The sequence below is a fragment of the Danio rerio genome, chromosome 5 (assembly GCF_049306965.1).
Source record: "Danio rerio strain Tuebingen ecotype United States chromosome 5, GRCz12tu, whole genome shotgun sequence".
NCBI classification, from domain to species: Eukaryota; Metazoa; Chordata; class Actinopteri; order Cypriniformes; family Danionidae; genus Danio; species Danio rerio.
Genome location: NC_133180.1, coordinates 76,655,001 through 76,669,232, shown reverse-complemented (window position 1 = coordinate 76,669,232; position 14,232 = coordinate 76,655,001). Strand labels below are relative to the sequence as shown.

Sequence of the window (14,232 nt, the reverse complement as noted above, 5' to 3'; positions counted from 1 at the left end):
ATTTTCCATTCTCACCCAGTAGTCTTTTTGTAGATGTCTCTCATTATTATTGACAAAATATTAGTGAATAATATGTAAATAATACATATATTACTAGCAAAACATCAACATCAATCCCAGACAGTAGTGCATTCCAAAATTAGAGTTCTTTAAAAAAAATTAGGGCTGAAACTGAAAGCAGAAATTCTGGATGCACTACGCCAAAAATGCTTTTTAGTTAAATTCTTTCCCATTTTCCATTGCCAGTGGTCTTTTTGTAAACGTCTCTCAATATTATTGTTAAAAATGTCAATAAATAATGTGTAAATATTACATATATTATTAACAAAACATCACCATCAATGTCAGAAAATATTTTTAAAATTACAGTTCTTAAAAACAATTAGGGCTGAGAGTGAAAGCAAACATATCTGGATGCACTTGACCGAATACTGAAATCAAAAATACTTTTTAGTAAGATTCTCTCTCATTTTCCAATGTCACCCAGTGGACTTTTTGTGAACACCTCTCATTATTGTTGAAAAAAAATAAATAATAAATAAAAAAAAACAGTTATTAATTTGGTAGAGTTTTAAAATTACAGCTCAAACTGAAACTAAAAGTTCTGGATGCACTTGGCCGAAAACTGAAACCGAAAATGCTTTTTAGTTAAATTCTGCCCCATTTTCCATTCTCACCCAGTTGTCTTTTTGTAGATGTCTCTCATTATTATTGACAAAATATTAGTGAATAATATGTAAATAATACATATATTACTAGCAAGACATCAACGTCAATGCCAGACAGTAGTGCATTCCAAAATTAGAGTTCTTTAAAAAAAATTAGGGCTGAAACTGAAAGCAGAAATTCTGGATGCACTACGCCAAAAATGCTTTTTAGTTAAAATCCTTCCCATTTTCCGTTGCCAGTGGTCTTTTTGTAAACGTCTCTCAATATTATTGTTAAAAATGTCAATAAATAATGTGTAAATATTACATATATTATTAACAAAACATCACCATCAATGTCAGAAAGTATTTTTAAAATTACAGTTCTTAAAAAAATTTAGGGCTGAGAGTGAAAGCAAACATATCTGGATGCACTTGACCGAATACTGAAATCAAAAATACTTTTTAGTAAGATTCTCTCTCATTTTCCATTGTCACCCAGTAGACTTTTTGTGAACACCTCTCATTATTGTTGAAAAAAAATAAATAATAAATAAAAAAACAATTATTAATGTGGTAGAGTTTTAAAATTACAGCTCAAACTGAAACTAACAGCCCTGGATGCACTTGGCCGAAAACTGAAACCGAAAATGCATTTTAGTTAGATTCTGTCCCATTCTTCACCTTTTTGTAAATGTCTCTCATTATTGTTATTGCCATAATACAAATGAATAATGTGTAAATAATGTGTATATATTATTAACAAAACATCAACATCAATCCCAGACAGTAGTGGATTCCAAAATTAGAGTTCTTTAAAAAAAAAATGGCTAAAAAATTCTAGATGCACTCGGCAGAAAACCGACCAAAAAATTATTTAATTATTTTATTAAATAATATAGCAATTTGGGGCGAAGCAGTGGCGCTGTAGGTAGTGCTGTCGCCTCACAGCAAGAAGGTCGCTGGTTGGATCCTCGGCTCAGTTGGTGTTTCTGTGTGGAGTTTGCATGTTCTCCCTGCCTTTGCGTGGGTTTCCTCCGGGTGCTCCGGTTTCCCCCACAGTCCAAAGACATGCGATACAGGTGAATTGGGTAGGTTAAATTGTCCGTAGTGTATGAGTGTGTGTGTGGATGTTTCCCAGAGATGGGTTGCGGCTGGAAGGGCATCCGCTGAGTAAAAACTTGCTGGATAAGTTGGCGGTTCATTCCGCTGTGGCGACCCCGGATTAATAAAGGGACTAAGCCGACAAGAAAATGAATGAATGAATATTTTGTAAACCTATTCAAATTGAACTAAGTTACTTAAATTAAACTGACTTATAGAACACACAAGTCAATAGAGCAATGACTGATTCATAACTATTTGGTAAACTTAATGTGGGATCTTAATGTGGGAATTTGAAGCAAGCTTCTGTTTTGGGGTTTTTTAATGGGATCATGAACTAAATAAAATAAAATCAAATGTATTTAAAAAACACATACAATTTTGCTGTACTAAATATCTTCTAAAAATATAAAAAATAAAAAAAATTATTATATTTATGATAATAATAAATAGATATACAAATGACCACAGTGCACTTAAAAGAGGGTTTTAAAGGAGTCATAAACCAAATCAAATCAAATCAAATGGAATTTATTAATAAAGCACATTAAAAATAGAAGTTGACCGTCAAAATAAGGTTTCTTCCAATTTTTATTTGAAGTTAATTCAACAAACTAAACACAATGTGTTTTAGGACAAATTAGTGAGGCTTTATTCTTAGTTTGGGCCTGTGATACAATGTATAGAGCCTCAGGGTGGAGAGAGAGTAAAGCCTTAAAGGACTTTGACCCGTTGGAGAACTTTGTCCTCTCACATCGACTTTCTGGTTAAAAATTGTCAAAAATCAGTGAAGCAAGTAAACAAAAATCAGTGTCTCCATGCCTGACCCCTGAGCCACAACAGTGAGCTTAAATAATGATGACTGCAGGGGATCACTAAGAACCAAAGGCACTTGAGAAATTATTAAAAAAAGAAGTTATTAACAAAGAAAATTTGATTATTTGAAATATTAAACTTGATAGAAACCTTGCTAAAAATAGGACATTTCCAGTTACTTATTTTTGGCATTTGATGGCTCAAACCATTATATTCAATCTTGCAGAAGAGCTTTTACAAAACTCTCCTACTAAAGGGCCGTATTTTTACATCTGACCTGATGTTACATATCTTGTATACTGTTTTTGTTTTCTTTGTTTGTTTTTGCATATATTATAAGATGGTGTTATCAAAAAGAATTGACAAAATCTGCATGTAAAATGTCAAACAAATTGAGATATTCTTTTTAATACAAATACAAGCCATAAAAGAGCTGCAAAATTATTATTATTATTATTATTATTATTATTTTCTTTCAAATATTTCCCAAATGATGTTGAACAGATTTAGGGATCTTTCACAGTATTTCCTATAATATTTGTTTTTTTTCTGGAGAAAGTCTTCTTTGTTTTACTTCGGCTAGGATAAAAGCAGTTTTTATTTTTGTTTTTTTTTAACCATTTTTAGGTCAATATTATAGCTTTTTTTTAAAACATTTATTTATGTGCTTTGCATTTTACAAAACTACAATAAAACTACAACAAAATATATAAAAAAATGAAACAATACAATACAATAATACATTTAAAACGCAATGCGTTAAAAATACTAATACAGAAGGACAAATGCACACGATACTGCATAAATAAAAGCAAATATAAAGTAACATTGCTTATATTACCAGAAAAATGCATTATCCTGACTCTTTTATTGTCAAATGATAGTTTGAGCGCATTATTAAAAACATAATAGATGACGAATAGTGACTATCAATTACATTCAATCTTTAACCCTCTACTGCTCGGTGTCACCGTATGGCAATATGATACTTATGTTAAATTTAAAAGGCGACGCAGTGGCGCAGTAGGTAGTTCTGTCGCCTCACAGCAAGAAGGTCGCTGGGTCGCTGGTTTGAACCTTGGCTCTGTTGGCGTTTCTGTGTGGAGTTTGCATGTTCTCCCTGCCTTTGCGTGGGTTTCCTACGGGTGCTCCGGTTTCCCCCACAGTCCAAAGACATGCTGTAGAGGTGAATTGGGTAGGCTAAATTGTCTGTAGTATATGAGTGTGTGTGTGTGAATGTGTGTGTGGATGTTTCCCTGAGATGGGTTGCGGCTGGAAGGGCATCCACTGCATAAAAACTTGATGGATAAGTTGGCGGTTCATTCCACTGTGGCGACCCTGGATTAATAAAGGGACTAAGCCGACAAGAAAATGAATGAATGAATCTCACAGCTGCTGGTAGCACATGTACAAACTGGGGAACATAAAAACATGCAGGTGAAATTAATAAAGATAATCGCAGGGAAGAACATGCAAACTCCACACAGAAACGCGAACTGAGCCAAGGTTCAAACCAGTGAACTTCTTGCTGTGAGGCGACAGCACTACCTACTGCGCCACTGCATTGCCAGTTGTGAGATTTCAGTGTTAATTTTTTCATACAAACACTAGGAACTACTGTAGTTTTCTTAGCTTTTAAGTAAAAGAAAATGAGTATTGCAATAAATCGTTTTTTTTTTTTCTCCTTAACCTCTTACTGTTCCTATTGCCTATAGAATAAAAAAAAAAAAAACATGTGTCAAGCCATGAGAACCGAACCAAAAACTGTGTTAAAAAACCCGAGGTATGTGTTGAACCATGAGCTAACTGTATTGTTGCATCCCTAATATATATATATACAGTTGAAGTCAGAATTATTAGCCCCCTTCGAATTTTTTTCTTCTTTTTAAAATATTTTCCAAACGATGTTTAACAGAGCAAGGAAATTTTCACAGTATGTCTGATAATATTTTTTCTTTGGGAAAAATTCTTATTTGTTTTATTTTAGCTAGAATAAAAGCAGTTTTAAATTTTTTAAACATCATTTTAGGGACAAAATTATTAGCCCCATTAAGCTAAATTTTTTCTCGATAATCTAACAAGCAAACCATCGATATACAATAACTTGCCTAATTACCTTAACCTGCCTAGTTAACCTAATTAACCTAGTTTAGCCTTTAAATGTCACTTTAAGCTGTATTGAAGTGTCTTGAAAAATATCTAGTAAAATATTATTTACTGTCATCATGGCAAAGAGAAAATAAATCAATAATTAGAAATAAGTTACTAAAATTATTATGTTTAGAAATGTGTTAAAAAAATCTTCTCTCCATTAAAGAGAAATTGGGTAGAAAATAAACAACCGGTCTAGTAATTCAGGGGGGCTAATAATTCTGACTTCAACTGTATATGTATATATATATATATATATATATATATATATATATATATATATATATATATATATATATATATATATATATATATATATATATATATATATATATATTGCAGTACAAAAAATATTGCAATGTCAGGTTTTTTATATCGTGCAGACTTAGTTGGGGTGAATTAGTTGATTATGAAACTAATGCAGACTGTCTGCTGGTAATGCATGATGATAAATGAGTTTAGCAAACTTGTGAAGTTGTACATTTAATAAGCCCTTCTTTTTTGCAGATCTGCAGATGGCCACATTGTGGGTCAATGAACAAAATAGTCAGCAAAAACATCTATTTATCTAGCCCTTGCGGTTAAAGATCTGGATGGATATAGATATGGATATAGCTTTATGTCAATATGTCTGTTGAGAGAAGTGTTCAATACAATGGAAATTCACAGAAAAAAAGGATGTCTACTGGGATTGTGATTTGATGGGTTTTTATTGTTACAGTGATTATTTCATGAAGGCTCAAAAGGACAGTACACTCAAACATTTCCTCATTTACTCAAATCTAAACTTTTATGAATTTCTTTCTTCTGTTGTACACAAAACAAGACATTACGAAGAATGATGAGGGGGGAAAGCAGCCATTGTCATCCATAATTAGACCAAAAAATACTATGAGAATAAGAGGTAACAAAATCCCTGGGTTCTGTTGCTTTACATATAAGGCAATGACACTAACCAATTCTTCAATAGCGACAATTTCTTGTCTTTTAATTGAAATGTTTGGCATTTATATACAGTATATTATATATTATAATCATGTTTACTGGAAAAGGTACATGTGCTTGTAAAAAGCAGCCACTGACATCCATAATAGGAATAAAAAATACTATGGAAATGAATGGGTGAATAACCAGCATTTTTCAGTAATAATAATAATAATAATAATAATAATAAATATTATTATTATTATTAATAATAATAATTATTATTATTATTATTAATTAATAATTATTATGAATGATAATAATAATAATAATTATTATCATTATTATTATCATTCATAATAATTATTAATTAATAATAATGATAATAATAATAATAATTATTATTATTATTAATTAATAATTATTATGAATAATAATAATAATAATAATAATAATAATAATAATAACAATTATTATTGTTATTATTATTATTATTCCTTACATTTATATGGCGCATTTCTGGACACTCAAAGTGCGTTACATATTATTGGGGTGAATCTCCTCAGTGTGCAGCATAACCCTGGATGAAAACAACAGCAGCCATATTGTACCAGATCGCACACCAGCTGATTGGTGGAGAGGATGATGCACTAAGCAGTATAAAGTCCCCAGCAATGTACTGGGGCGTTAGGACCCACACAGGCTACAGGTTGAGCGCCTCCTGCTGGTCTCACCAATACCACTTCCGGCAGCAACCTAGCTTTCCCATGTGGTCACCCATCCAGGTGCTGACCCAGCACAGCCCTGGTTAGCTTCAGTGGGCGACCATGTGAGGTTGCAGACAGCTAGCTGCCGGTATATCTTCCTTTGTGTTCAAGAGAAGAAAGAAACTCAGGGAAGTTGGAAGTTGGGGGGGTGGTGAACTATCCCTTTTAATTTGCTCCAGAACATGACTTAAAACCCAAATATATTACTAATATCACAACCAAGATGTTAAGACACAGAGCATTATCTAAAGCTTTGAAGTAAGATGTTTTTAAGATCCACCTCTGACACACAAGGACACTTAAACGCAAAATATGCTCATGAGAAAAGTAGATTTTCACCCTTCATGTATACCAGGCATGTCCAAACTCAGTCCCGGTGGGCCGGTGTCCTGCAAAGTTTAGTTCCAACCCCAATCAGACACACCTGGGCTGGCTAGTCAAGCTCTTACCAGGCTTTCTAGAAACATCTTTGCAGGTGTGTTGAGGTAAGTTGGAGCTAAAATCCGCAAGACACCGGCCCTCCAGGACCGAGTTTGGACATCCCTGATTTAAACCAATGCATTTACTCTATTGGCTAGGAAATATCTCCTGATTCAACAAGCCTTCGGTTCCTGCGACAGAGTGATGCTTTTACATACTGAATTACACAGTCACAGTAAACAATTAACAGCAATAGACAGTTTTATTATCTTATCATTGTAGAAACAATAACTTTAAAGCATTTCTTCGAGCTTGTTGCTGTGCAGTTCAACGGTATTGTAATATATAGAACATGTTCATTGTCACAAGAATCAGAAAGTCAATTTACTGACAGGCTTTAGGTATAGGGGCACTTTAAAAATAAGAGCGGTATGAAAACTACAAGGATGAACATGAACAATCACAGTAGTGTTTTGAGTCGGCACGTTTCACGTTTTCCAAACCAAATCAAGCACATCCTATTGAAGGAATATCTGTGTTCAGGTTAAGCTCTATGAAGAGAACTTGTGGCTTAATGCAGACCATGGCAAAGTGATTTCAGTGTGACTAAAACGATTAAAGTACTACAGTGTGGCATTTACAAGAGATGCAGATCAAATGAAAGAGATTGCAGAATTTTCTTATTAAACTTCCTCTATTCTGCTTCTATGTGTAAACTTAAAGGGCCATGAAACCCGCTCGTTTCAGCAGGGTGTTTTCACACCTCTACTTTGGAAAAAGTCTGAAAAGTGGGCGTGTCCAGCTCTGTTTAGGGGGGAGTGTCGGAGGAACTAAAGTTGGATGGTGTGGGAGTGTCTATTTGGGCATGCGCGAGTTTCAGAGTCAAAATACACACACACACACAGGAGAAAGTGATGTTTACATGGACATATGTAGTCGAATTATTTGCCAAATTATTAAATGGTGGACTTTAACTGCAGTTTGGCTCTTTCATTCAGGGAATTCATTTATGCCCCTCGCGACAAACGAGATATTTGATTCGAGGAGCTGCTTTAAGCGTGTATTTTTCATGCAATGTTTGATACCGCACGGCGAATGAGAGAAAAAGAACCTCCGCATTTCCCGGAAACTTAGATGCACACAGCAGGTAGCGTCAGAAAGCCGCGTGTGTTATTCCGGTCACAAAAAAAAGTTTGGTTGTGGTATTATCATGTTTACACTCGATGCAATATTTAAATTCGATATGAACAAACTGAATAAACAAAGAGCACTGATCTCTCACTTACCAAATCTGTAGAGACTGGGCAATCACCAGCAACTAGAGCCACGTCTTTATTAAGAGGAGACTACAAGCGAATCCGGATCTCAGCGTTTGCAGATGAGAACAGCTCTCAGGTAAACAATGTTCCTCCTTAGACACGTAAGTTATTGTTGTCGAGCGTCGCGTACACTGTTAATCCACGTGACTCCAGCTGAGCTCTCAAAGAGAGAAAATAAAAACGAAACTTAACGGCAGCAAACTATTAAAGCAACACTTCACGCTTGTTTTGCCAATACAATGTGGCGTCTCTGTCGTGTAAACACGGCGAGAGTAATGAATATTAATGAAGTTGCACAATAGAGCACGCTGATTGGTTTGAACCAAGCCTTACTCATGCATTAATGCATCACACTGTAAGACGTAATTAGACACACTCTGGCACAGACGTCCAGTCTGCACGCTGGAATACAACGCTATGTCATGGCCGTGACGCAGCTTCAAAAATTCGTTTCAAACCGGAAGTACGAATTTGCTTGAAATAACGCAAAAACAACCGATTTACACATTTTAGTGAAATATAGGTGTCCTAATAGTGTTTTTAGCAGTGTGGGACACATATACGACTGTCAACAGCTCAAACACATGTGTTTTGGTGTTTCTTGACCCTTTAAGTCTTAACTTCATTACCATGATCATGTAAACTCTATACCTACTCTTAATAAAGAACATTATACTAAGAAACAAATAAGCAGCATGTTATAAGCACGACACTTCCTATGGTCTAATTTTCATAAGTTGTCCTTTTGTGAGTCCCCCCAGTAGTAATCAACACTATGCCACAAGTTCTGTTCCAAGATTACTCCTTTAATATCATCTATGTAGCATTTATAAACCAAAACACTTTCTCAAAACACTATATTAATGCCTGTATAGCAGCACGGAAAACCCATAAATAACAAATGAGAACTGACATGCATGCATGAAGAACAATATTCTCGGTTATTGCCATCAGTTGTGCTATATTTCAAACTCCATTTGCTCGAAGCATCCACAGTAATACCCATAAGCCATCCTCCATTTGTTTCATGGCAGTGGTGAATGGTTACGTCTCAAGCTGCCTGATCCCGGCCACTATATGCCACAGGTCAGGAATCATCGAGAAGCATCAGTAATGAAGCCATTGATTTAAAGTGACTAGTCTTATAAATTGTCCACACAGGAGTCTTAACACGTGGAGGAACGTCTCCTTTGCAAGTATGTGTAGACCTTCACACAGTGGTCCCAGCAATCTAGGACAAGCAATTGTCCCTTCTGGGTAACAGCTACCCCTACAGGGCATGTAAGGCCCTCTTGAATGAGAATATTGTAGCCTCCTTCTTTAGGGAATTGCAGGATCTCCTTACGGCCACTGTCTGTCACGATCAAGTCCCCATTCGAGTCCACGCACATGCCGGTGATGCAACGAAAGTCCTCGGTCTCTGAGAAGAAGTGGCTGAGCTGCTTTCCCAGCTGCCCGTCCATTCCTACCGAGCCAATAGAGAAGCCACCCTCGAGGTGATGTTCGTTGTGCCTATTCTCGATATTCAGACCCAAGCCTTGCGTGAAGTAGACTGTACCTGAGGAGTCGCAAGTTACGAATTTGGGCCTCACGGCAGAGCACAGTCGGTTGTAGTTCACAACCCCTACATTACGATCTACAGCCAGGCACCATAACTTTCCTCCCTCTACATCTGACACCACAAACTGCCCTGAAGGCATGGCCGCGATTCCCCATGGCTTAATTAGCTGGTTCTTGTGACAGGCAATGCAGTGGCCATCGGTGGTGTAAACCTTCACAGAGTTGTCATAGTTATCGGTGACGCCGATGAGGCCCTGAGCTGTGATTGCAATGGAGAGAGGGATGAGGTTGGGAAGGTCAGCACCAAGGAAGCTCAAAACAAAGTTGTCGATGCTACTCGGATTGCGCCGTATTTCCCTTTGGAAGCCCTTGCGGTTAAAGATCTGGATGCGGTAGTTTCCTCGATCCGCTACGAGAACCTCACCTTGCAGCGTGACGCAAATGCTAACTGGCAAGTTGAACATTCCTGGAAGATTGCCCTTGCAACCCATCTTTTTTACGAACTGACAAAGTTGCCCACCGGAGGCTCCTGGAGAAGGTCCTCCTCCATCAACGGATTTAGACTTGAAGCTTCCAGGAGAAGCACAAACAGCCTCTTCAACTGCCGGCACCATGTCAATATCTCGATAAATGTCTAAAGGAGCGGAAGTGGCAGTGGGAAAATCAAGTCCATCCTCTTCTTCTTCAACATTGACATTGCAGGGTTTTGTAGTCAGCTGCCCTACCTCCAGTGACTTTGAGTTCTCAATTTTAACAAGTTCGGGATCCTGCAGTTTCAGGACAACAGGCAGATTGGTTTTCAAGTCCAGATCTTCTTCTTCATCGTTATTGCTTCCCTCTTCCAGCAGAGCAATATCCGTCTGCTTGATTCTCATGGTAAGATAGTCGCACCTTGATACAACCTGCACTTCTGCAATATTAAGCAGGTATGTTTGCTCCTCCAGAAGCTGTGCGTTGAGTTTCTCTATTTCGGCTAAGGAGGTGGCGAAGGCACGGCGTGAGCGGCCAAGTTCCTCCTGAAGCCGCAACTCAGCCTTGGCGTACTCCTGCTGTACCGCCTTATACTTCATTCGGAGCGATTTGGTCACATTATCAATAGCTGCCTTCTTCTTCTGAATGTTTCCCATTGCCTCCCGCAAGTCTGAAAGCTTTGCTCCGATATCCTTCCGGCGCAGTTCTGCAGCCATGCGAATGGCTTGTACGACGTGACCCTGCCGCTGGTGACCCTCGTTTTTACAAATATCACACAACACAATGCTGCAATCACAACAGTACTGGCGGGGAAGGCGGTTCTTACAAGATTTGCACATGAGACCCATGTTGGAGCTACATGCACTTGCACAGTCAATGATCTTCAGCACGGTGAGATTGTCGGCCAGCTGCGAAATACTGCTCATGCGGGACACCTTGCTGCAGAATGGGCAGCGCACGCCGTTTATCGTGCTGGCGAGGAGTTTCTCAAGGCACTGGCGACACACTGAGTGACCACACTGCAGAAGTTTGGGTCGAAGCTGATCCTGGTTGTAGGTCTCTAGGCAGATGGGGCATTCCAGCACCTCGCGAACCAATTCTGGATCTAGAGACGTTGACGTTGCCATGATGCCTTCCAGTTCCAAAGGCGTCTATAGAGGAGGAAAAAAGTCATGTTTATATGTTTGATGTGTATTAAGCTCAGCTATAATAAAGAACTCTCACACTAGTCACTGAGTAAAATACAGTATCAAATATGGCCTGTTGCAAAGCTGATTTTAAGTAAATGGGCATATTTACTTAGAGCTGTGGTGAAAAATAGTTTCTAAGAAATTGCATTGCATTGATTCTTTCTTGAACCAATATTGAGTTGAGTTTTTTTAACAGCAGATGGCGCTGTATGCTATACAAACAGTCGTACTCTGCTTTGCATTTATTTCCCAACAAATACATCTCGAACCAAAAATAATCATTAATATAGTTATAAAAAGTTTAAGTTACATGACTCAGGCGAATGTACAAGCACTATTCCTTGTGTGTGTCTGCTGTTAAAAACTAGCCTAGACCACCATCTACCATTATGAACTAGCCTACAGCACCCTCTGCTGTTAAAAAACTAGCCTAGAGCACTGTCTGCAGTTAAAAATAGCCTAGACTACCATCTGCTGTTAAAAACTAGCCTACAGCACCCTATGCTGTTAAAAAACTAGCCTAGAGCACCCTCTGCTGTTAAAAAACTAGCCTAGAGCACTGTCTGCTGTTAAAAGCTAGTCTAGAGTGTCCTCTGCTGTTAAAAACTTGCATAGAGCGCCATTTACTGTTAAGAACTAGCCTAGAGTGCCCTCTGCTGCTAAAAACCTGCATAGAGTGCCATCTGCTGTTAAAAACTAGCCTAGAGTGCCCTCTGCTGTTAAAAACTGGCATGGAGTGCCGTCTGCTGTTAAAAACTAGCCTAGAGTGCCGTCTGCTGTTATAAACTAGCCTAGAGCACACTCTCTGCTGTTAAAAACTAGTCTAGAGCACTGTCTGCTGTTAAAAACTAGCCTAGAATACCCTTTGCTGATAAAAACTAGCATAGAGCATCATCTGCTGTTAAGAACTAGCCTAGAGCGCGGTCTGCTGTTAAAAAACTAGCCCAGAGTGCAGTCTGCTAATAAAAGCTAGTCTAGAGTGCCCTTTGCTGTTAAAAACTTGCATAGAGTGCCCTCTGCTGCTAAAAACCTGCATAGAGTGCCCTCTGCTGTTAAAAACTGGCATGGAGTGCCGTCTGCTGTTAAAAACTAGCCTAGAGTGCCGTCTGCTGTTATAAACTAGCCTAGAGCACACTCTCTGCTGTTAAAAACTAGTCTAGAGCACTGTCTGCTGTTAAAAACTAGTCTAGAGCACTGTCTGCTGTTAAAAACTAGTCTAGAGCACTGTCTGCTGTTAAACACTAGCCTAGAATACCCTCTGCTGATAAAAACTAGCATAGAGCGTCATCTGCTGTTAAGAACTAGCCTAGAGCGCCGTCTGCTGTTAAAAAACTAGCCCAGAGTGCAGTCTGCTGTTAAAAACTTGCATGGAGCGTCCTCTGCTGTTAAGAACTAGCCTAGAGCGCCGTCTGCTGTTAAAAACTAGCCCAGAGTGCAAAGTCTGCTGTTAAAAACTTGCATGGAGCGTCCTCTGCTGTTAAGAACTAGCCTAGAGCGCCGTCTGCTGTTAAAAACTTGCATGGAGCGTCCTCTGCTGTTAAGAACTAGCCTAGAGCGCCGTCTGCTGTTAAAAACTAGCCCAGAGTGCAGTCTGCTGTTAAAAACTTGCATAGAGCACCTTCTGCTGTTAAAAACTAGTCTAGAGTGCCCTCTGCTGTTAAAAACTTGCATAGAGCGCCATCTGCTGTTAAAAACTAGCCTAGAGTGCCCTCATTTAATATATTTATAATATCTTTAGCACTAAATGAAAATCAGCATGCCTATTTGTTATTCATCTATTTATTTACTTTGGGTAGAGCTTTGCACAACTATAAACAATATTGCAGAACATATCGGAACTGAACCTACAACACACACAGGTCTGTAAATCATTCATGAAATTTTTACATTTAGAAGACATTTTCAGAAAAAAAAAGAATGAAACATTTTTATAAAATTTACATTTGACAACTAGTTCAACATGTTTTGTATGTAATGACTCTAATAATGAAATAAGGACTGTACATTTTATATGGAATGACTATTCAGCATTCACAAGTTCAGTTAATTTTGACTGACCTGACATAAGCAGATGATAATGTTATAAACAGCAGAGAGTTGTATAAAAGCAGTTAATGCATGTCCAAAAGCATCTGCAGTCTGTTGGAAGGAATGAGAATCTGCTACTAGGATGTGCACAACTGACTAAATGTTTAGAGAAATGCTTTAACTGTTGTGCAAATGTAAATAGTGTTCTGAGAAATGCACCAAAGCCACTGAGAGAAACTGTATATGTCTTATACTCAAGTTCATGCCCTTGTTTTCTTTTCTTTCTTACTCCTTCTTACTGCTTTTTTTTTCATTGACTATGTGTATTATTGATATTTGATGTACAATACTTTTTACATGTCACCTCTGCATTATAATTGCATTAATAATATTAAAATAACTCACAAGCTAAAATTATTACATTAAAAACACTTGCATTATGCATTACCAAACATGCTACAACAGTGCAAACAATGGATGGGAAAGCCTGGGAAAAATGTCACGTCATTATAAAAGACATGCATTGATGCTGATTCTCCACTTACTGGCTTTCTTACCACACCTAATGGGGTATTTTACCTTATGATCATATATTATTCAGACAAAAGGATTACAGATACAACGGAATATACCGAATTTAAGTAACAGCGTGCTTTGTTTGTTTTGGTAGCCATATGGCTAACTAGGATCACCATCTTGATTTTTGACCACGCATTGTCAATTATTACACCAGTTTTATGCATGCATTATTAACATGTCATATTAACGCAGCTCATAATAGACAGCTTCGCTGTTATTATTATGTTTACATGCCCAATCAGCTGATTTACAGGCC

The 14,232-nt window shown here is 37.6% G+C and overlaps 2 protein-coding genes across 3 annotated transcripts in view; one reads left to right on the top strand and one right to left on the bottom strand.

Annotated features, from left to right (window-relative positions):
- The window catches only part of astn2 (astrotactin 2), a 574,772-nt gene that overhangs the window by 462,068 nt on the left and 98,472 nt on the right, over positions 1-14,232 (top strand). The window lies entirely within an intron of this gene.
- The window catches only part of trim32 (tripartite motif containing 32), a 7,363-nt gene continuing 203 nt past the window's right edge, over positions 7,073-14,232 (bottom strand). Inside the window, exon 2 of one of the 2 annotated variants that reach the window (XM_005174681.4) lies at positions 7,073-11,330. In XM_005174681.4, coding sequence (XP_005174738.2) covers positions 9,315-11,306 — 1,992 coding nt within the window. In that variant the 5' untranslated portion in view covers positions 11,307-11,330 and the 3' untranslated portion in view covers positions 7,073-9,314. 2 annotated transcript variants of the gene reach the window in all.